Here is a 25559-nt window from a genome sequence, read left to right as displayed (position 1 = left end):
TTAGAGATAACTATCCTGAATTTCGTATTAATCACTCCCTTGCATATGTTTTATAGTTTTACCATATATAGGTGCTTATTTCTAAATATATGTCACTTAGTTTTGCCCATTTTGAACTTCATGTGAATGAAATGATATTGTACATATCTTCTATGATATATTTTTCTACTCATCCTTGTTAATGCCTGTGGCTATAGTTTATTCATGTATCAATGCTGTATATTTTATAGTATGGATATTCTACAATTTACTTTATCCATTATACTACAGATTGACATTTGATTTATTTGCCTTGTGGCATGAGGACTGAGCCACAAAAGTAAAATAAATTCAGGCACTAAGCTTTCAGGAATGCAAACTTTTCTGCTGTGCACCCCCTCTCTACAGTTAGGATTGACAGGCAAATCTCCTTTTGCAAACTGGGGTTTTCCTAATCATCCACTGAGGATTCACCCTTCAAAGTTCTTGATGTATGCACCTCACAACAGCCCCAGGCTTTGTCTCCGATCTACTTACATAGTATCCATTATAAGCCAGGTTGGACCACCAGGGACTAGAAATTGTCCTGAGGGCAAATGCCAACTCCAGTGTGTTTACTTATCTCAATAAAATCACACTTTTTCAATATATCTTGGTCTCTGACTTTTTTCCCCCCTTACTCTATTACCAGCTCCTCCAAATTAAAACAAAAAAAATGAAAAAAGAAAAAAAGTTTATATAGTATGCATCATTTTCAGGTGAGCTAGGAAGAATAGATTATACCTACCACAAAAGTTATGAAGTTCAAATATAATAAGGTATATAAAGGTGTTTTATCATCTTTAAATCAGTATATTATAGTGAATAATAATTACACTGCTACATCACATTAGGTGGTGTAATCACCATTAGGTGCTACATCACCATTAGGTGGAAAACAATGACTCTTGGAGTCAGGAGGTCTAATTTCTAATTCAGGGTCTACAACTAACAAACAATAAGTCAGTTTGCTTATCTAGGTATATACAGAGGGTACCAAAAAAGTGTATACACATTTTAAGAAAGGAAAATAACGGTATTAAAATTACGCTGATGGTCACCACTTTGAGCACCTCTTATAATTGCAGAAGTCACACGTGACTTGTATTCATCTTTTGTTATCAGTATTTATTGAGTATTACAATTTTAACACAGTTTTTTCCTTTCTTAAAATGTGTGTACATTTTTGACACCCTCTATACTGGGAATGGATGACAGCTGTGATTTTCAAACTATTCCTCAGTCTTAGGCACAGATGAGTTGTCAGCTGGGATTCAAGTCCCCACCACTGATTCAAACAAAATACCTCTGCTTTTATATTTTTGATACATTTACCACATAAACAAGTTTCTGGTTTTAAAAACACAAAAATCACTCAATTATATAAACTCTCAGTTTAACTCCTTTTGGTGATGATATTATAGAACTTTTTTCTCTTTGAAACAGAATTTTAAACAAACAATATTTAGGCTGCACTTATTCTAAAAGATGATAATAACTACTATTAAATAATGAAAATAAAATTCAGGTGCCTAAGTCTGGCATTACACTAGATGCTGTAGTTGTGGAGCATAACAGTGTCTACCTTATTAATATGTGTGGAAAGAGTTAAAAGGGGCAACCCAGGTAAAGCACTTAGAACAATTCTTGATACATACTGAGAGGTCAATAAATGTCAGTCACTATGATGAGAATACTGATTATGATAATGACAATGTCAGCAATGATGACTAAAGGTTAAAATACTTTGATAACACTATTATCTTCCAGTTCAAGATAAGACAAGAGGAGCTCAAACTCATCACCATCTAGCTAAAAGTGGAGATGCCGAGGTTCTAAATTATTGTCCTGTAAACTCCAAGTCCCAAGGACTTGTCACTACATATATCCTCTCAGATAGCAACACCTAGAGATAAAAAAGTGAAAGATGTAACAGCTCCTCAGAACATCAGAGAGTGAATCCAAAGGCTTAGGTGAGTATATTATCGCGTCCAGCCACCCGACCTACCGTATGACCTATGAACTGCTGATTGCTCCAATCAAAATCAGCAAGAACTTGTTGCAAATCTAAAAACTCTGTCAGTCAAGAACACTTCTACAAGGGCTTGGAAGGCTGATACTAAGCATTACAACTAAAACAAGTTGATGGTTTTGCTATCAAAGGCATCATTTTTACATATCATAGCTCTCTTTGCTAGAGGAAGTGAATGGACTTCCCTGCTCATGTCAGAACTGATCAATAATTAAGTTGTCATGTTTTCTTTCATTATGAAGCTTGATTCAATGTTACATGTGCCTCCGTTATTGCATGTATTCTTTGTCTGTTTTTTTTCTCTTTCCAAGAAATTATAATCTTCATTTGATGGACTGGAACAAAGCCCCTCCAACACTGTTGATTTCCTAATGCATTTCTCTATCAAGCATGTGCCATGTCAATTCGTAATGCAGAGAGTTGGGTGAAGGGCCCATGGGAGAAACCAGTCTTAATGTCAAATCCCCTTTGGTTGGTCTTCATTATTATGCCAAAACACCAGTATTTTTTAAATTAATCCAGGCCTTTGTTCAAGCAATATTTATTCAGTGCCTACTTGTCTTTCTACACAAGTGAATAATGATTCACTCAGTATTTATGGGGCACCTACTCTGTGGACTGAAACACCATGCAAGCTTTTGGGGGCAAAGCAAAGATGTTTGAGGCATATTCTCTGCCCACAAAGAAATTACAAACTCTAAGGGAAAATAAGAGCAATACAAGGGTAGTGTAAATACAAGGCAATCTATGTTCAGTGAGATGTGAGCAGTACAAATTATCGTTGTGTTTCAGAGAAGAAGAAATCATTTCTAGATGATGCAAAACTTGACCTTGGATTCATCTTAGGTAGAAACTTGAAAGGGCCAAGGCACAGATCTGAGTGGGAAGAGTGGGACTCCAACTCTTAAGGAAGAAGGATAAGTTTGAAGAACCTGAAATAATCTGACACAGATGTAATAACAATAATTAACATTTACTGAGCACATATTATATGCTAGGCACTTGGCTATGTGTTTTACATGATTATCCCATTTAATTCTATTAGCAACCCTATGAAACTAGAATTGTCATCCCTATTTTACAGATATGCAACTGAAGCTTAGAGAAGTTAGTGACTTGTGGAAGGTACACAGAGCCAGGAGCCAGGACCCAGGTCTGACTGAAGACAGAGTTCTTAATCACCATGTTATTCCACTGTCTTCTCAAGAGCAATAAATTCCTAAGCAGTGTACAATTCAAAGGATAAAAGAAGATATCCTTTTTGCATGTGTAGATTCAAACAGACTACAATTTAGGTTTCTTCTCCTCAAAATATGTATTATTTCTGCTAGGTAATTCCAAATATTCTTAAGAAAAATCCTAATTTTAATCACCCCAACTCTCTAAGTCAGGGACTATACGATTCATTTCTTTCAACCAAGAGCTTCCCACCCAAGGATGGGGGATGGATAGATGTCTTATAAATGAATGGACAAAATGGATGGGCTAAAAGAAAGATGGGTGGGTAAACTCATGAGTAAATGAATAGATAAATGACTCTACAGTGTCATTTAATGCCTCCTCTTAACCAACTGGAAGGCAAATGTGACACGTTTGTCAGTCACCATTTTTCTTTCCTTAAACATTTTTATTGAGGTACAATTTCCATACCATCAAATTAGCCTATTGCAAAGATACAGTTCGATGATGTTGAGTAAATTTACACAGTGGTGCATCACCACAATTGTTTTCAGAATATTTTCATCACCCCAGCTGCTCATCTTCATTCTTAAAACTCCACCTCAGAATCTGAGTTGGTGACCAAGTCATAAATCCTCAACTAATTCTCCACATTTTCAGAATCCTTCTAAAGGCTTTGTCTTTTTCATCTGATGTGTCTAAATAGCATGACATGTAAGGTACAGATGGTTCCCTTCCTGGATATGTATCTCCGGTTGCTACCTGCCGTCTCTTTATCAAGTCCTGTAGCTAGCTTTCTTCAGCTAGTTATCAACACTGTCTGATGTATGCGACTCCCCAAAGTCACCCTTTTTCTTTTTAAATTCATTGGGGTGACAATGGTGAGTAAAACTACACAAGTTTCAAGTGTACAATTCTATAATACATCATCTATCTATCACATTGTGTGCTCACCCACCCAGGGTCAGTTCTCCTTCCATCACCATATATTTGACCCCCTTTTCCTTCTTCACCCTCTTTCTTAATTTTTTTTTTTTCAGAATTAGAAGCTGTGACCAGATGGTAGCATACACACACAAATAAACAAACTGCCCAATATTCAAGTTCTTTTACTTGACTATTTTTAACATAAGACTCTACAGTCTCCAGAATTATTCTCCTATAATTAGAAGCACACGCTGACATCTTTCAACTAGCACTGGCGTAAAGACAGAGAACGCCTTCATGATAAAACCTGCCATTTACTGACCTCTTCCAACATGTTAGGCATAGTGCTAAGCATGTGACACACCTGCCCTCATAAGACCCTCACAACCATAAAGATTACCATTATCCTCACTTTACAGATTAGGAAAATGTGGCTGAGACTTTAAGTAACTTATCCAAGGTAACACAACCTGAAAGTAGCAGAGCCATGATTTGACTCTGAAGTTCTTCTTAAGACCACTGTGACGTAAATGCTTGAGAGCATAAATGACTAATGATTACTCTCGAATGATGTCTAAGGACCTCAATCCTTCTATGTCCTGTAAAATTTTTAAATAGATCCTTTTAGGACCCACCTGCAGATTCTGCTAATCTGTTCTCAGCAGAAATTGAGTCTAGGACAATGCTCATGGCCAAACATTTCTGGCCTCCAGTTGAGAACATCCATTCATCTCTAGAAGGGATAATAAAGGCTCACAGTTCCCTACAGAAGTACAGGGAATAATACTGACTACCAAGCATGTCCCACTTTACATAGGTTATATCATTACAGCCAATAGCCCGCGTGACAGTCCATTTGGATGGCCTCATAGGCATCTCGCAGCTCATCCAGCCAAAACTGAACCCTTGATTATTGCTTCCCAAATCCACACTCCCCGGGCTCTCCATCTCCATCTGCGACACCTTTATTCACCCAAATCAGAAAATTAGGAGGCATCTTTGCCCTTACTACTCAAATACAGGCCCTTTCCACATTTTTTTAATTTTATTTCGTAACTATCTCTTCAATCTATCTCTTTCTCCTCTACTCCATGGCAAGAGCAATAACCCATCCTACTGCAAACTATTATCTCTTAAATGAGGAAACTGCCTCATTTGCCTTCCTGTTTCCCCTCTCCCCTGTCTCTAATTTTCCACACAAAGGGATCCCTTTAAAACATAGATTGGATCATGTCACTCCTCCTTAAAAATCTTTCAAGGGCTTCCCATATTACTTAAGAAAAATAAAAAGTCCTTAACTTTGACTTGAGACACCAAACAAGGCCCCCCCTCTGCCTCCATCAGTCCCCTACAAACATTATCAGACTTTCTTTTAATTCCTCTAAATAGTCTACTCTCTTCCCTGATTCAGGGTCTTTGCAACCTTGTTCCACCAACTCAGAATATTATTACACATCCCTGCCAGAATAATTTCTACTCAGTCTTCACGTCCCCGCTTAAATGTAATCTATTTAGAGAAGGCTTCTTTTTCTCCCAAGTCTAAAGAAAGCCCCATTATTCTTTCCCATACAACCTTATTTTTCTTGTTCATAGCAGTTATCACAATTACTAATTAACTTCTTTATTTCTGTGTTTACTTGTTCATGTCTATCTCCCCATCAGTTGCTCACCTTTTCAAGGGAAAGGATCGTGTGAGTTTGTTCACCTTGTGTCCTAACACATTATAGGCACTCAATAAATATTTGTTGAGTTAATGACTAAAATCCATAGTCCTCCAAACTAAAAGTTAAAAGAGTATTTTAAAGATGAATAAACCAGGGGTCATTGATGTTAACTACTTTCCTTGTGGTTACACAGCTAGTAGTTGAAAGGTGAAAGAGAAATGTAAACCCAAATATGATTCTAAAATCCAGTCTCTCTCTACCACCCTACACGACTGCCCAGCCATGATTTTAATCATCAAGGAACATTGAAAGAATGCCTGAAGAAACCAGTGTTCCATCAGCTACTACCATTTTCCAATCTGTGACATGCCTTGAATAGTTCCAAAGGAACAAACCTTGTATCTTTCTCCGGGATACATTTCATTACTACCCGCTGCTTGAGGAAGATAGGAAAAAAAAAAATGAAATGAAATAACTTCAGAACACAATCCATGGATGAGCTATCAATATGAGTGAGACCCATTGGGAGCTCATACTAGAGTGTTGAAAGTGAGTAGATGCTCAGAGGAAGACACATAATCTGCTGAAATGAGGTTCCAGGTTTTACTGGAACCACCTCCTTAAATTCAGTTCCTAGCAGAGGTACCATTCATTTGACAAATATTTATTTAAGTACCTGCCACCATGTGCCCAGGCACTGTGCTAGGCAATAGGGATATAAAAAAATGCTGTGAACAGAATAAAAATGGTCTCATTCATCTTACACTCTAGCAGGAAAGACTGATGTTGAGTATTGGGTTACAAGCAGATATTGGGATAGAGAGGGGCAAGGTGCTCCAGGAATATATCACAGAGAAGGGTTCTAACACAACGTATTAAAAAAATCTAAAGGATCATTAAGGTTGGCTGGACAAAGGATAGGAGTTCCAAACACATGGAACAGGCATGTGTTCGTAACAAGTTCAAGGACATTAATGAAGAAATACAAATGATGGGATCACACTTTTCCTCTTCTAGTTGGGAGCAGTCTAAAATGTGGACTCTCCCTAGTGGCCCAGTATCTAGACTTCTGTTGCCAGTATTACCAATAACACCTGTAAAATGATCTGCTATCTTTAAATCCATTGGCCTAATATGCACATAATAAACACTGTCTATTATAAGGAGGCCCCTCAACATTGCTACTCACCAGATCCCACTCTGTACCCTTTATAATTAGAGCAAAACTACCCACCCATCCTGCTTCATCTCTGGCTTCTGCAGCCAATGATGGACAAACATCTTTATGATTGATTTACTACTAATACTTCTTTCAGAGCAAAGAATGAATAGGCCACTACCTCTGGGCAGGACTTGGTTTCTCTAAGGTAGTTCAAGTTTGATTCCACATAGAGCACCAAGGTTTCCCCTCAATCTCTTGTCCCTAATGTATCTCCCAGCAGGTCAGGCAGGTTACCTTTGAAATGATGTACCTGGACAATCTGAAAATGTACTCCAGAATCCTTTACCCTAACTCAATCCCTAGAAAGCCAGTACCTTCATATCACTGTTATTTGCTCAACCTTGAAAGTTATATAAGGAGCAAAGGTATACTGAGTACAGAATATTTCATGTGTCTCACTGGTAGGGAGACAGCTCCACCCATATACTGGCTAAGACGGATATGGTCCAAAGATCCTTTCTGAGAACCGTACACCGTTATGGACTCCACAGCCAACAAACATGGAAGCCTTGGCCTTTGAGAGGTGAGAACTTTTCTTTAGCTCCTGTGGACAGAAGGCTGGCTCAAGATGGGCCTATTAGAGACTGAGCTCTGCACTCACAGGTTTGGTCTTAGAAAGCAAATGGTTTTTTCCTACCATAGTCAACACTAAGAGTCTTCCTATAAAAGCAGACTGGCCTTCGATTCAGGTCTTCTTTCTGGGGCAATGTGCCTCTGTCTGGAGGTTCCTGGGCCCAAATCCATTGTGGCACTTTGAGAAGCACAGCCTTCATAGAGTCCCTGAGACTATATACTCCTTCAAGTGCTCTTCATTTCCACCCTCAACTATTTAAGGTGCAGCCCTGTCATTCTAGTGCCCATTACAGCCCAGGGTTGCAGGAATTCCATCTATCTATATGCACAGGACTTGACCCACCCACATACTGTCAGTTCTGCTATGTAGGCACTAGCTTCCATTCTCATTCAACCTCTGTTCCAGACTCTTTTCATCTCACATCCCCTGAATCCTCTCTCTAAAACCATTTCAATTACAAATTCACCTAAAATGATGAGGGAGACTCCGGAAAAAAAAAATCATATGACTCCAAGACTCTTGGGGAAGATTCAACTGAAGAGCATAAAATCTTAAATAGTACAAAAAATCTCAACTAATTTCCATCCAGGCCAGATGACAAGGCAAGTGAGCATGAATTAAAATTACAGATAAACACATTGGGAACAGATGTCAGAAAGAACTTTTTCCCAACACCGAAAGTCTTAAACATGCAGCAAAACCCTCCAAAGTCATTGGCGACATTGAAGATATAATTAGAGTCCATTACAAGGAAAATAAAACCCTGAGGAGCGTTTCGAGAATTCTGGGATGGGCCAAATGATTGGTATGTTTTCCTGGAGCGATCCTGAGAATGCACCAAGATTGTTGGCTGTTCCTTCCCCTTTAACTGAGAGCAACAGCAATTCATGAGCGATCATCTTCTGTTGGGGTTCCATTCACACTTTTATTACTTCTTCCCAGGCAGAAGCACAGATGTCACGCGGGTGCCCACTCCCCTCTTCTCCACCTCAGGGCCTCACACTTAACTAGACAGGCTCCTGATATGTTTAGCCATCACCTCAAGGTAATGATGAGGGTAAACAAAGTTCATGCTGCTGGCACAAACTGCCCTAAGGTGTCAGAGAAAACTGCAGCAGTGAGTAGGGCTGTTCTGTGGGTGCTGCTGGTGACTGAGACGTTGGACCCCGGCAATTGCTAAGTGGCCTAGCCATGCCAATGTCCATCACCTTAATTCTTCTTGTATGTTTTCCCTCCTAACTGTCCTATAGTTCTTTCCCTAGGGACATCCTGGCTGTATTCAACAACCCTGTGGATTTAACCAACTGTTCAGCTGATTACCTTCCTTTTTCTCTAAAGGACAGGGGAATAGGTTACAGCATTTGGCATAACCCTAGTCAGGATATCAGTTCTGTTGAAACAATGAACACCGTAAGTCAGTCAGAGCCTATTATTCTTAACTCTAAGGTCTTAGGTTTAATTCTCCACAATAGAAAACCTCACATAGTCTTCACCTCTTTAATTGGAGGTGGTGAAGTATGTAATCACATAAGAAAATGGGCATGACTCAAAAAAAAAAGAAAAAAGTCAGCTTCAAAATCAAACCAACAAGTTGTAACTTGGGGAAACAAGTTATAACTCAGCAAAATGACTTTTAGCATCATTTCATATCTGCAATACATAGAGCACATCAGCTGGTACTGCAAAAAATTTCAGTCATTGACATAAAACTAATAGAAACATATGGTAGGAACATATCGTCACCTACTTTGTCTCTTACTGTAAAGAATCAATTCATAAAATGTGATCATCAAAACCAATGTTATATTTTTTTTTTTTTTAAGTTGGAGAGCTTTCTGGATATTGCATAATCAGCCAGTTGGGGTCAGAAAGCAAAAAGCACTCTGTGCTTTCTCAAATTCCTAGTCTAAATTTCCTCAGGTTGGGTGGCTCCCCAGGGTCCGAATGAAAATAAGCCTTGGAAAACTTCAATTCCCTGAGCAGGCCTGAGACAGGTTTTGACTTAGCCTTCCAAGGAATGGTAACTCTCCTGAGGTGACTTCCCTCAGACTAAGGACCTGACATTCATAGTAAGAAAGAGTGAAATGACAAATATGCTCATTGAAGGGCCCTTGATGCAGGTATTGCAAGAGGCTACAGTCACTTCATTTTCTGTAGCCAATAACATCAGGGTGGAGGAAACCGTACAGTGGAAATCACCCCACTGTGCTCATCCCTAAAAGGTGCATTTCAGGTCATCAGAGTCCCACCTTTCTGCTCACTTGTGTCCTGCCAGTCAGAACATAATCTCAATCCACAAGGCAAATGATGCAGCCTTTCCATATACAGGATAAAAATTACTTTACATAGATATTGAGTGTTTCTACATTTTCATTACTTCCTGTTTTAGAGAGGAGGAAGCAGGAAGGGGGAGAAGAGCTGAATAATTTGCCTTAGAAGAGGCCCACACAGCTTTCCGAGTCTTCTCAGAATAAGAATTGTCCACCCCCTCCTCCTTTTGCAAGACTCCACTCCGAAAACATGAACAGAGAGGAAAAGGCGAAAGACAAATAGAAGTCAAAGGGGAAAAATATTTCCCACAATATTGTGAGAGACTATAATGTTACTTCTAAAGATACTGTTGGGAAATAAATTGGAATTAAGAGATATGGAGTAAAAACCATGGAGAGCATAGTTTGAAACAATAGACCTTTGAGCTCACCGGGACTGATTTTTTTGTTAATCATCATATACATTTTATGTTCTCGTGAAAAAAAATATATTGCTTCCCAGACAAATATGTCTTTCATTTTCTGATTGCCCGGTGTTCAGAGCAAGCCCCGGCATGTGAACAAAAAGGCTGGATGTTTTGGGCTCCTCTCTGTTAAGAGTCAACAGAGAAGAAGGAAAGAATGACAGTAAATGGTGCCGAAAAAGGTCTTAATCAAAAAGAATGCTTTTTTCATTCCAGTGTCAGGATTCTGCGATAGGACTAGAACAGGAGAAACCCAAGAGAACCCATTTAGTTAAACAACTTAATTCAACCCACTCCCCACAAAAAGTCCCTCCTGCGATATCTTTTCTGAAGACACGTTGTTTCCTGTCCAAATGTACAGTTGTCAAACAGCATAAATAACTCTGCCTCATATACACCCCTCCACAAAAACCATCAGTGGCCAAATGAAAGAGCTGGTAGCTTCCTGGCTGAGAAGGAAGCAGATAGGAGGCAGAAAGAGAAAATCCTCAATGTCACACATTGGACATAGCTCTGATCTAATCTCTGAAGCCTATTCCTGCCTCCCACTTTTCCGTCAAAGCTGAGTTGGGTTTAGTAAAAGTCAGGTTGCTTGCAACAGGAGCCTTGAATGAGTCTACTGTTTAATGAGATGTCACACCTCTCAGCATCTTCACCGGTAAATAAGTACAAGCATTCATAGAAATGCTTGCAGAAGCAGTAACACCTGGTCTGTTGGAAACTGGGTCAGAGCAATGAAATTCCTCTTGAATTTCTGTGGGATAATCAATGATTCTACTCTAATGAAACCATAAATCAGAAAGGATTTACATAAACTGAATCCCACTTGGCATCTCAACAAATAGCAAGTGATGGATTTTGCATTAAATCATAAGATCTACCGAACAACGCTATCAGTTACCAATAAATGTATCCCTCTGAAAATTCTAGTCAAACGTTAGGTTTTTCTCAAACATCCCAGCTGCAGATATGCTTGTAGCCATGAAATCAGATAAAGCAGGGAAGATACTCAGATGGCATGGTTAGCATGTCACTGATTCTAAGAGCCATGCACGAGGCTATCAACGTACTAAGTTTTCCTAGGAATTTTACCAGAGAGAAATCTCAGCCTAAGCTGAAAGCGCTATATGATAAAATATACACCATTTTTATACAATCAAAGGTGCTAGAGGAGGAGCCAGCATATTACAGGCTGCCACCTGTTTTTGTAAATAAAATTGTATTGCAATAGAGCCACATTCATTTATTTACCAAAAGCAGTGTATGCTGCTTTTACAATACAGCAGCAGTTAAGTAGTTACAGCAGAAACCCTCTGACCCCGCAAAGCCTGGAATATTTACTTTGTGGCCCTTTAACAAAAACATATTGAAACCCTTGTGCTGAAGAAAAGATTTTTAAAAAGTAAAATATGAGGTTACCGGAGCTAAACTGCTATGCTGCTTGAGCCTTCTTAACTCTAGAAGAAGCTTCACAGGTAAGCTGCAAAGGATCTACTCACGGGGAATGTGCTAATGTGGAGGAGGATTTGTTGTGGGTACACTTTCAAAATAATAGCTATAAATTTAGCTGGATTCATTTTTTAAGATTTCAAATAAATTTCCGGTTCTCCTAATCCATCTAATTCTGCCTTGGTGAGAAGTTTCAGAGAGGAAGTGATATTAAAGCTGGGGTTTGAAGCTACAAGAATAAATTTGGGACAGAAGGGAATTTCAGGAAGAGGTAGCAAACCAATCTCTGCCCCAGAATTAATAAACAATTAGGTGTTACTTACTCAAAGCTTTTTTCTTCTCAGGAAGTAAAAATGCTCTGAGGATTCGATATAAGTCATCCTCTTTCATATATATAGGAATTGGCCCATGGAAAGGGATGGGAAAAAAAATGCTTCCAATCCCATCCATGAGATATATGTGATAATAACTGACAATAGTCGTTATTGCAGGAACTATCATTATAATTTGTATAGGGACTATTGTGTATTGCACATGTATCACGTGCTAGGCGCAATGCGAGGTACTTATGCGTTTAATCCTCACAGCAGTCCTATGACGTAGCTGCTATCATTAGCCCCATTTTACAGCTAAGGAGAGCAGGACTTGGAAAGGTAAACAGGGTCTGGGAGTTTCTAAGTAGCACAGGGGAGTTTGGGACCCATGCTATTATCATCACCCTCTTCATTAAAGCCTCACACCAGAAAAGCCCCTGCCACCCCCAGCCCAAGCACGGACCGCAGCAAGCCCACTTACCTCTGCAGACACTACAGCACTGATTCTCTGGGAGAATGTGATCCTTTTCTGAGCAATTCAAAGGAGGGCACGCTTCTGTAATTTTTACTAAAACTCCACCCTGGAAGCCAAATAATAAGGACACAAAAACGTTCATATTTTTTGCCGATGATACAAATGGATAATGCTCATTAAGAGCCTGCAGTGATAACAACCTACAATAATGAACAGTACTCCCGAGAATTCCACAATTATGACAAAGTCGCAAATTACATCAGTGAGCCTCCCGGAGAAGAAGGCAAATTTTCCTTTCTACATCAAAAGGGCCTCCATTTCCACAAATGGTTTTTCAGTATGGCCTGTGTCGCAGAAGGTCACTAAGAGTAGTTGTTGGTCAATTGTAACAATTGACTGTTGGGCGGGGGAACCCTAATTTGCAGTGTTTGCTGATTTCTATGGCGTACATACCTCGACGACATCAGATTTTGAACTACCAACATGATATCACTGGACACAGAGTTGGGAAGTTGTATACAGTAAGCTATCCTGAGCTTCTGGGAGCTAGTGTCACTTCTCCACTGGGTCACAAGCACTGTGAACCCCAAATTAAATAAGACATCTTCCCTGTCCTTGAGGGGCTCAGGTTGGGTGGGAAGAAAAAAAAAACACAAAACAAAACCTCTTAAACTAGAAACCAGAATACAGTACAGTAAGTCCTAAGAAAATGCTCTAATCAAGGTATGGTCATGTGTCATGGGAGAATAATTAATGCTGCCCACGCGTGAAGAAATTATGAAGATGCCACAGTTGAGGGCATTTGAATAACGGAATGAGGAAAAAAAAAAAACTTTCCAGCAGAGGAAACAGACAAAGAGCCAAGGTATAGAGGTATGAATGAACTAAAGAGGGTGGTTTAAATGAGTACTAGATTTGCCCTACATATAAATACAATCACAATAAAATTTTGAATGTTCAGCAGGTGAATATTCACTTCACCAAAGGTTCTCTTTCTTGAAATTACCAGAATCTGTATTTAGTTATGCTCTGAATTTTAAACATTAATTTAAATGTTAATCAATTATTATTTTTTAAAAGGGGGTTTGAGAGTCCCTTATTTTATCTGAAATGTTAAGCTTTTCGCTCCCATTCTTAGGAGGATGTTGAAGGCAATCAAGAAGCAAGCTCGAGAAACAGTCTCATTTAAGCCAAAAGATAATTCTCAACATAGGAGAACAAGACGGAGCTGGGCAGCCCAGAGGGCTGGGGGAGATACCGAGTTTTCCATCTCTATGAGACTCTATCATTCCAGAGGCCCCACCGTTCACTGATTTGGCAGGAACTCCCATTATACCAGGCACATCCATTTTAAACTATGAGCCTAAACATAACTTTAAATGTCAAAGATAAATTTAATTTCTAACTACTCATCATTTGGGTAATTTGACTTCCTTGCCTTTCTCATATTTTTCAGCCCAGGCAGTCCAGCCTCTAGCATTCCTTGGGGTGTCGTTTTTTTTTCCCCATTTGCTCTTCATCTTTGAGCTGTCCCAAGGAAACTAGATCTCTTGCTTTCCTCATGATTCTGGCCCTAAGATATGAGAAATGATTCTGCTATTCATCCTCAGTCCCCCTTTTCATCTACATTCCATTCTCACCTCTCAGTCTAGGCCACTCGGGGTGGCACCTCGCCTCAAGAGTTAGGACCAGTCTTAAGGCTATTGTACCCATCAGCTGTGCCCTCGTTTCTGCAACAGGGAATCAAACCAGATACTACAAACCAATAGAAGTCTCTCACTATCAGCAGCAAAAGCTAAATGCAAAGGAAAACACAACGCTTAATCACTTACCCTTATGGCCTCTACTTCCACGTACGCGCACCCCTCACTATTGATATATTCATTATCTACTGCCTTCTTGCATAAATAAGAGCAGTAGACACTGTTGGACCTCTTGTATCAGTTCTGTGCACCCAACCCCCAGCTTCTGAATGATTTTCAGCTCATGTCTCCTCCCTGCCACCCTCAGAGGGCACTGGAGCCACATTGCGCATTCAAAGAGCTGGAAGTTACCAGCAAGTTCTCCATTCCCTACTCCCGCAGCCCAAAGCCGGTGATTAAGAGGCATGGGAGGTTCTTCACCTGGAGGAGAGACCATAGTCGGAGTATAATTTATATTTCAGACCCCGCAGGGGATCGAGGTCTGTCTGGCCTTTCGCCTAAAATCTCCCCTCACTCAGTATCCTGCCCTTCGCTATCTGCATCCCTCCCCCCACCCTCACTGGTGTCTCCTGGGAGCACTACCTTAATAAATTACTTGTACTGAAATCCTTAGCTCAGGGTCTGCTTCTGAGAGAACCCAAACTAAGGTAAGATAAATTCCACTCTTGTCAAAAATCAAACTGTTAAAAGAGATGATCCCTAGGTAGTGAGATTCTGTAGTGATTCCCATTTTCTTCCTTAAACATTTTCCTCTGGATTCCAAATTTTATATCTTGTGTATATATTTGCTTTTGTAAAAAATAAATAAACACTAAAATTGTTACAGAAGACTTTTTAAAAATAATCACTCATGAAAAGCTCTTTTTTTTTTTTCATAAAAAGGGCTTGTTCTGACTGCTGATTCAATCAGTCAACAATTGTAATCAACCTTTAACATATTTAATGAGCAAGATAACTCCAAATGTTTAAATAGAGACAAACCCCTTTGCGTGAATTTCAAAACAATACGAAATGTGATTGCAGTAGCCTAAGTGCCACCAAATCCATTTAGTCCAGCCACATAATTAGGCACAAACATTTTTAACGTTATTTTCAAAACTATCTCTAGTACAAAGTAGCTGATGCTTAACATTTTTAAATCCTCCTGATGATGGTATATTATGTTATGACCCCTGGAACTCTACATTGGTGGAAAAATATAATTCTTCCATTCTTTGTTCTTTAGAGCGACTGTCTCCATGTCATTAGTCAAATATAAACACTTTCAAGTTACTAATCACTGTGCTTCAACCTGTATTTCTAATCACATATAAAATTCATATCTTTAAGTAAAAAACAGTATTGCTGGGCTAAAGAAATGCTGCAGGGCAGCAATAATTAGACAAAATTGAGAGACTGCTAGGAGGTATTATTCATCTAAGTTTTTAAAAAAATAATATGGTAACTTCTGGACATTTTTGGTGAAACTATTTCAAACAAGAGTTTGTTTCTTGTCTAATTGGTGTTGCTGAAGCTTTAAAATGATCCCAGGAAAATGGAAATAGATGGTCTTCAGGCTGCCTTTTGTCAGCTGGGGATCTGCATTTGAACCACAGAACACAAAGAAAATTATTTGAGTAATTATTTGCTCAGTTCTCCCGAGGATAGCACTTATATAGGACCACCTCTCCTAGATGCCGAGGAGAGAAATTAATTCACTCTATCCAACAGGTGCCAGAGGGCATTAGGGCTTAAATCTTGAGAAAGGCTGCCCAGGAAAGACCTGAGGCCCTCATCCTACACCCCTCTCCCTGCTGACGATATCTATTAAATGTGGCGCAAGGCTCTTCTCTGGCTTTTTATAAATGCTACACTTTATCAAGGGAATCAGTGAATCATCACCTGACCAATCTGGTCTTAGATGGACTAAAAAGGGATAATTCAATCCTTCTGAACCTATTCTTCTAAAATTCAGAAATGAGAATTACTTCCGAATAAGTCTAACGCCAGCAGGAGTGGCAGTGGAGAGGCTAAGAGAGGAGCCTGCGAAGCTAGAGGACATAGGTTCAGATCCTAGCTCACTCGCTGACGAGCTCTGTGACTTTGGTCTTCTGTGCCTCAATTTCCTCATCTGTGAAATGGTGATACGAGGCCCTACTTCACAGGGTTATTACGAAGTGTATCTGAAATAACATGTTTAAAATGTTTTAAATAGTGTCTAGACAATACTAAGTACTCAAGAAATGTTCATTATTGTCAATCAATGATCCTTCTCTCTGTACACAAAATAATCACTTAGTAAATAACTGTAGAAAGATAATACAGAAATTAATGACTTCTTAAAAGAGGATGAAGTTATTCACCTATAAACATACATGCACATACACACTCCTTGTGCAATGAGGATAACTTGTCTGCCCCAACCTCTTTCTAAATTGAAAAAACGTTAACAAAACAAAAACAGTAAAAGAGGAACCAAAGCCTGTACAGCACCTACAATGTGCCAATAACCATGGTAAGAGCTATTCCAACAAGCTGGCATTTAAATCCATGTCCATATCCTGAGAGGTCTCCAAGGGTGTCTGCCTTGATCCTCTCTGATGATTACAGAGATCAATGGTTCTGCACATCTTATTTCAAGAAATATATGGGAGAGAGCAGGCAGGAGACAGAGGCATTTTCTAAAATTACCTCAAATACTTGGAAGAGATGGCACTGTCCACAGCTGGCATCACAGACTGATTCCAACGCATCTCAAAACTCTCCCAAGGCCACCTGCCAACCTCCCTGACTCATGGTAACTTCTACCTCCCTTCCCTTTCTGACATCCTTCCCTTAATAGCTTTTCCCAAGGCAATCTGATCCACAGCTGACCACAAGCTGACCACAAGTTAACCAGACAATGACAATGGCTGGGACCTTCCCATCCTGGACTCCAGCCCCCCACAGAGAGCCCTTCCCCTCAGGGACGCATTCAGGCCAGTCTGTTCCACTCCAGGATCCTATTACAGCCCACATATCTATCTGTTATGATCCCTCTCATTTGTGGGGAATTAAGGTTGAAACTTACTCGGCATTCCCGACAGCTCTTGGTTAAAATGCGCTGACCTTCTGCAAGAACTTTTCCTCCATAGATACATTTTGCTGTAATAAAACACAAAAATGGGTCAGACAGTCATGCTGTGCAACAAAATGACCTCCAAGGTGCCATCAAATTCCGATAGATTCCACAGAACATAGATTCTCTGATTCTAAACAATACAAATCTCTTTGTCTAGAATAAGACATGGGCATACTCTTGGGTAACTGCTGAACCCCCACCGTCAGAATGTCATCATGATTATGTTTGTCATGAGTCCTTCACACCAAGGATATACAACTACTTCAGGGAAGCAGTTGCAGAAGGAACTAGTGAGTGAATTGATGTGGTTAGACCTTAAAACAAAGAAGAAGTGGTTGTCATCTCCAGAGGGTGCAATAGCAGTAGCTTTGATTCAGACACTCCAGCTGTAAGATGAATGACTAGGTGAAAGGGAACACATATATGTTCCATTCATCAGAACCTCAGCCACAATGCAGAAAGATGCCATTCCCCCCCACCCCGTGATCATGAAAAGTACATGTCCTTAGCCTATCTGTTCCCAAGAAGCTCAGAGAGAACTAAGAAATATAAGCCAAGTCGGTAAAGTGCTTTATCAATGTGCTAGAGAGGATGCCTTGGGAAAAGTGAGTTTAACAGGCTAACAGGACATGGAGCAGACAGGCCTTTTAGAAAAGTGAAAAGAGAAGCATGAGTGGAGCTCCCCCTACTCAATTTAGATTCCACTGGGACTCAGTGCTCGATTCAACTTGCAGTCCCACTTTTAAGCAAGTGCAGAATATGTTCATTTGATATGACCCTCATGCATCTCCACCAAATTCTCCGGCCACCTCGACAGGAACAGGAAAGCCAAGTCCTGATCACTCCTCCCACACAGATGAGGACCCTTCTAGCCCTAGTCCTTGGGAGAAGGAGACGTGCAGACACGCACTCTAAGAGGTCCCGACCTTGAATCACTGTGTTGTGAAAACCACCTCACCTCTCAGAGCCTTCATTTCTATATCTGTTAAAAACAAGTTAATTAAATGTGGTAGTTTCCTAGTTCTACAGTCTTAAGACTCTCATGGAATGTTGAAGCATGTAGGGACCTTAGCGATCAACCAAGCCCCCTCGCGTTAGTCACCAGCAGAGCAAAGGCCAGAGGCACTGGTTTACTTAACATCAGGACCCCACCGTGGATGCTGTGCTGTGCTGCCCAGATGCCCCTCCATGGACAAAGGGGACATTCCTGCAGCTGCTGTGACAGTTGACTACCAATATCTCTCGGCTAAATATTGATCTAGACTTAACCTTGGCTTAAGAGAGCCACCTTGCCCAAGGTCAAGTTCCCTTCAGCCAATGAGTGGTGGATAAAGGGAGCACAAAATTCTGGCCCTTTGCCCCAACTCAGGATAACTCTGAAAGGTCATTCCAGCTCCAGAACTCCCAGTAGGAAGGACTGACATATTTGTTGTAACTGCATTATTGTTCAAGCTCTCATTCCACCCAATTCTGCTTTCTTCTCTATCTCACTCCCACCTCAGAAGTGATCCTGACAGAGCTTCCCAATAAAGTACAAATCATTATGGATCACTAATGACCTCAGAACATTGTCCAAGTGTCTTCATTCAGCACACAAAGCCATTTATGCGGTTCCCTTTATCTCTCAAATGTCATAACTCACCAATTCCTGTGTGTTCACTCACCCTCCCAAACATGCATACCTCCATGTATGCTCTGGCCAGGCTCACGCTCTCTCCCCCCAACCCCCGGAAATTTGCATAGTCTTTTCTTCTCTTCGCCAAGAGCACGCCGTCTCATGCACCTTCCACTGGCAACCTCCCCTCTTATATACCCAATCAATTTCAACTTACGCCTGACTTCCCCCAAAAAGGTGTTCTTGACTTTTAACACTGATGAATTGCCCCTCACTTTGTGCTTCTCTTGTATTCTGGGCCTAGCCCTAACACATTTTATCTCAGTGGCCCATTTAATTATACATATCCCCCTGCTAACTGTAATGGCCATGAGGACAGGGATGACGTCTATTCACAATTTTATCTCCAGCCTCAAGCTCAATGCTTACAAATAACTGTAAAATTAATGAGCCTCTAGTTGGTAGTAAAAAAAACAGTCAAATTTCCTGATTCCCAGATAAGACTTCTTTCTGTTCTTCAATGCAATTTCAAACATTAAAAGCAGACACCAAGGGTTTCAGCACAAAACAGCACTAACAACAATAAAAAGGACAAAATCAATACAATTTTCTACATAGGTCCATTCCTCCTTTCACTTAAAAAAAATCATTCCTGATCATCTTTTATGCTTCAATTTTCTAGATAAATCAGTTGAGCGTGACTCACTGGTCCTAATGATAATGTGGATCCCCCTATTTACTTGCATAGGGACACCACACCTCCCAAAGCCTGGAATTCCTGTATAACAGACTCCCACATTCCCAAGCACAGCTGCTGCCAACTTGGCAAGATGGCTCGCTCCAGAATGACAGCTCTGCTAAATGCCCTGCTGTCAAATCTGTCATCTGCTTCTTGGCCCAGGCTGGGAAGCAGAGAAATAGCCTTTTCTGCCTTATTTTGCCCTTTGCCACCCCCACAATGGTACGAGCACACTGGCTACCCTGTCTTATGACATTTACCTGATTCCTCTCTTCCTCTGACAGACTCATCCCAGTACAATTATCTGGAGAGAGGAATGTCTTATTGTTTATGTTCAGACCACACACAGGGACTCACCCAGCCCTCAAATCCACCAGTCTGGTATAAAAATTAAATGCCCACTGAACTTTATGCTTCCGCATAGCAGGGTACCGTGGGCGCTGTGAATAGCACCACGATACTGCATGCCTCAGCCCGGATAGATTCGGCATTGGTGCAGGATGCCTCTATGAGTACGATATCAAGTATCTATGTAATTACCTTAAAACCGCTTTCAGAATCACCACTGGAGGTCCTGAGAATTTCCCCTGCTTTCTCATGCTCATCCCACTTCTCTGACTGTGCCCCTCTTTTCCTGCCACTGACCTCCATGCGACTAACATGAGTCGTCATTATCCAACCTGTTGATCTACAGCCAAAGAGGCTTGTTTTCGACATCTGAGGAAATTCGAGCATAAGGTGAGTCAGGCTCTGGTGCATCTGGCTGGGACACTTGGGACTCCAATCCAACAGCTTTCAGTACAAGTGGAAATGGAAACGGATACCTGAAGCCCTTCATATCGCACTAGAGACATGCAAACTAGGATATTGTCACAGTGCCCGACCACGAAATTGAAACTCGGCACCAACGCACACTTCGCCATGATGTCAGAAACAAACGTATTGGGGATTTAGAGAAAGGGATGCAGTTGTATCTTTCTGTAGCCACATATATTTTTCTGGCCCTTCAAATTTGAACCTGATTTCTCTAGTGGGATGATTGCACACTTTTGCCATTTGGGTGCACCCTGAATAAACAATTGACAGGTACAACGTAGCACCCCTGTCACATGTGGACATGAGGTTGCTCGGTCTTCATTTAGGTATTTGTACCCTGCATACGCTTGAGCCATCCCTTGGCACTCAGTGGCTTAGAATATCAAAAGCAGCACTTTCTACATTCCACTTTAAAGGAGAGTGGCAGATGAGAAAGGCCAAATACCCAAGGATCCTTCCTCCGCCGGAGCTTGTTCACAGACCTAGCTTCAGGCACCACCTCTATGAGCCGTGTCCAGTAGTTTCGCTGTAAACATCTTTGCTGCAAGCATTTTCACCAGAAACGTTTTAACTGCCTAACCAACTGGCCATTGGCAATTTTGCCATAGGAGATAAAACAACTTTTCGATAGTTTGGCTTCATTTCTCCATTGAAGAATCAACTGCCTTCAGCGGACTCAATGTATTTTAGCTACTTGGTTTCACATCTCCATTGACAAAGTTCTTGTACCACTCCTATTTTCATATTATGTACATCTTAGCCAGAATACATACTAGACTAGAAAATAATAACATATCAGTTTTTCCAAATCAGTGAGCACAGTTGTGTCTCTCAACCGTCACAACCAAAACTTTACCGAGCTACGGCAAACAGAAAAGAGGCAGCTACTAACTCACAACAGTCTTCAAGAGCATTGATTATAGATTCTTAAGTTGGAAAGTGACACCTGTCTTGATGAAGGAAGAAATTTCAGTGAAAAAGAAAACAAGTGCAATGGCGAAAGAGGAGACAAATCAACAAGCAAAAAAAAAGGAAGAAAGAAAGAAAAGTATAATACTATGAACAAAAGACTTCAAAGACAATATTTTCATTTTTTGCAATGAAGTTTTCTTAATTTGATTAACTTTTTCATGTTTCATTATGTTCTTTTTAATGTGCCTCTTTTATTGGTCACTCTTTTATCTTTCCTGGTGAACCGGCCTTAAAGCCCATTAGTTATGCTGCGGGGAATATACCTATGGCCAGCCTGCTTGCAGCAACCATGTTTACAGGGAAACTTCCCAGATCCCTCTGAGCAGGACGCTCACATCAAACTGGCTGCCCCTCAGGCACATCCAACTCAAACAAGCCAAACAGAATGTGTCCTTCCCAAACGAGTTCTTCCACCTGCCTTATTTCTGTTAATCACAGTCTGAATCCCCCAGCAGCTCTTGTCCAAAATCTGGCAAGTTCTCCCCTATAGATACTCTGTCCCGGATTCATCTGTCTCATGCATAAACGCTTATGGAGTACCTACCGTGAGCTGGGTCTTTTAGCTGTCACTCACATCCATCCTCCCCAGGCAGGGCCTGCCTGCCAGCCTGACACCCACCACGTGGAATATGCGTGACTCTCATACCCAATCCCCTCCAGCTCTCCTGATGCAGCAGCCTTTGTAAAAGCACTTCTTTGATTATGCCACAACCCTGCTTTAAAACCTTGCTTTTGAGTACCACAACCAATGCTGTGTTTACTTCCATGACTTTGCACATGCAATTTCCTTGGCAATCCCCACCTTGTCCACATAACAAACTCCTACTCATGTGTCAACACTCTGCTCCGCTATAATATTACTTCCCCTATGAAGTTTTTCTAACACACATGGACACACAACAACACACACACACACACACACGTTTCTGATGGAGTTAATGTCTCCCCCATCTGTGCTACCACTGCATATTACATAGTAGGCATGTTACACAATACTCTATCGTAATGAAATGGCATGTGCATCTCACTGGGGAGCAGCGGGGAGAAGAGATTGGTTAAGAGTATCAGCTCTGGAGCCAGACTATCTGGCTTTTATTTTGGCTCCACCAAGGCTGAGAGGTCTTGGACAAATTACTTGTTTCTATGCTTCACTTCCTCATCTGTAAAATGGGGATCATGGTAGGGGCATATGACTTTGGGTTGTTGGAATAATTAAATGAATTAATATACATAAGAGAGCGTATCACACTACCTGATATACAAGTGAAATGAAAGATCCATGCGTGCCTGCTGTTGTACCCAGAGGTAAGGACAACGTCAGGGAGAGGAACCTCAGAAAGGATGACTAAATGAGCTGAATGGATCATCATCCATTGCCAACCCGCCTTTGCAGTTTTATTTCTGCTTCTCACCCATAAGGACCCGCTATTAGACAGACTATCTCCCTTTCTCTCTGCCACCTCTACTCCTTTGGAAATGTTGTTTTGCAAAGCTGAAGATTCCCTCTCTGTCCACCTCCCTACCATCTCTTACGGTTCTCAAATTTGTCTATCAAAACAGAATTCGGACTACAGGATACTATTGCCTGTAGAGATTCTGATTTACTAAGCCCTGGAAATAGCTAATTTAAGAAATTCACCAGGTGATTCCCATGTGAAGCTAGGTATGTTTGATGCCTTGAATAGAGCAGACATCCACCAAATAGCTGTGGAATGAAACTCCCACACCATCTCCTGGACCACCTTAGCCACAGTCAATGGCTCTAGAAGACCTTCCTGAATTTTCCCTGATGCCTCCCTCCCAAACAGACAAAGGAAGATTCTAGCAGCAGGACCTGACACCCTGCTATTAAAACCTCCTTGCTCTCAAAGATGGGCTTCTGTTCAGAATAGGACAAAGTATTTATTTTAGGCCATGAACTGAAAGAGGGACTCTCAGACAAAACCCTGTCCTCTTTCCAAAAGGATGCCCTCTTTTGCAGCTCCTGAGGCCATGACAAGTACATGAAAACGTTAGTATGTCTGCAGACAAAACAACTTGCTCCTTTGGCCTGAGTCAGATGAATACTTTTTCTCAAGAGTCCCTAGAATACTGCCCCCACCCACCCAAACCCAGAGAGTAGCTTAGGCAATGTTATCTGAAAGGGACAAAAGTAAATATTCTCCATCCTTTTTCTGATGTGAAGATATTTGGAAACATCTAGAAATTCTGCTGACTAGTGTTAAACTCTACTTTAACAATCCTCATTCTCCTCTCCTCCACCCCACTGCTCAAACTGCCACAAAAATCTTCTAGAAGTCTAGAAATACTTAGCTTGGCTCCACTTCCTCCAGGGAGCCTCCCAGGCCTACCACCAGTGTTCTCCCCCACCCACCCATAAGCCGTCTGTCTATACTCCAATGGTGCCCCATTCACATGCCTAATATGACTGCACTTAAAAATCTGGACACTGTAAATCATCCCTCTAAATTGAAAGTGAGCCCTCACATTATTCCGGGCACCAGGATTGAGTGAGTGTCTAACACATACTATTTCTATTAAAAAGTAGTAAGAAATGAAAATCCTCTAGGTCAAAGGTTCCCAACCTTTTAATTACCAGAAGTGGCTTATATTATTTCTTCTCAAGTTGTTGTGGTTTTTTGTTGTTGTTGTTGCTGCTGTTTGTTTTTGGAGTGGTCGTCTTAATAACTTATCTGCAGTACCATTTTTATTAAACTATAAACATATCAAGGTACCAATCGGAACTGCTGAGAAAATTAGTGCCACCTAGATAAATTGTTATGAATTCCAGGCAAAGGCGAAAAACACGCTCACGTTTCAGTTAGCCTACGTATCAGCCTCTTGGTAAAATAGGGTAACTTACTAAACTATTTTTTAAAACTTAAAACTCTACAATAAATAAGAATAAAGAAAATTGACTACCCCACAATCTCCTAGTAAGAGAACAATCTGACAATATGTATTAAGGGCCTTTGAAAATGTTGGTCTTTTGGCCCCATAATTCTGCTCTGGAGAATTCCACCTTAAGAAAATTAAAACTACAAAAATAAAAAAATGTTTTCTATACAAAATCTGTTATTAAAGAGTAATTTATAAGAGTAAAAAGTGGAAAGCAACCTATCTACCCAACACTTGGGCAATGACCACGTAAGTTTTGCAATAGCCAAACAATGGAACACATAAAGCTCATTAAAATGAGGTTTATATGGAGATTTTTAAAACATAGGAATACGCTTAAGTGATAGTGGTAAGTCCACAAATTAGGATGAAAATTATCTGCACAGTAAGGTCTCAACTGTACACAAAATATAATTTTTAAAAATGAAATCCATTAAAATTTCAAGACTGTTTGCCTCCAAGTGGTGGTGTCACAGGAGATTTTTCCATCTTTATCTTTTCTCTGAGATTTCAAATATTACACAATAAACACATTACTTTTACAATTAGAAAATCAAAAGGTTAAAACACAAAACTGCTAAAAGACTAATCTACCCCATATCAAACAACAACTTCAAAAAGACAGCATTCACACATCTATCCAAGGAACTCAAAATAATGGATTTTAATTTTCTCATATTTTTTAAACACAAATTCCTGATAGTTTTTCAACTTCTTCCTCTGCTATTATATAAAACAGCAAAACTGGAAAAAATGAGCTGTAGCTACTAAATAACTTTCTATGATGGTATCAAAGTACAATCTTTACCACCTGGGTACTTGTTCTATCTGTACTGCCAGACATGACTTCCGAAAGCTCTTGGAACAGAAACAAGAAAGTTTCTTTTTTCAGATCGAGTACGCTCTCCTGAATAATGGGTGTACTACACCAACCATGACAAGGAATATTCAAAAGTTCCTTTTCAAAGAGTTCAACAAAGGTTTAGCAGGTGTAACCAAACTATCCTCACTTCCACTGTCATATTAGGTGATATGCAGTTCTTGGCAAAACCTAAACTACTGTCTTTTGAAAAACCTAATGACACTGGTGTTTTTCAAAAGAGCAATCATCATCTTGAAAATTACCCA

General features: G+C 40.4%; 1 protein-coding gene across 2 annotated transcripts in view; it reads right to left on the bottom strand.

Annotated features, from left to right (window-relative positions):
- The window catches only part of NELL1 (neural EGFL like 1), a 757006-nt gene that overhangs the window by 553683 nt on the left and 177764 nt on the right, over positions 1–25559 (bottom strand). For both annotated transcript variants that reach the window (XM_019742633.2, XM_019742632.2), the window contains exons 10-11: positions 17341–17414; positions 12595–12694 (exon numbers count right to left, since the gene is read on the bottom strand). In XM_019742633.2, coding sequence (XP_019598192.2) covers positions 12595–12694; positions 17341–17414 — 174 coding nt within the window. The remainder of the gene's footprint in view (positions 1–12594; positions 12695–17340; positions 17415–25559) is intronic.

The sequence above is a fragment of the Rhinolophus sinicus genome, linkage group LG06, assembly GCF_036562045.2.
Source record: "Rhinolophus sinicus isolate RSC01 linkage group LG06, ASM3656204v1, whole genome shotgun sequence".
NCBI classification, from domain to species: Eukaryota; Metazoa; Chordata; class Mammalia; order Chiroptera; family Rhinolophidae; genus Rhinolophus; species Rhinolophus sinicus.
This window is presented reverse-complemented; position numbering and strand designations above follow the sequence as displayed.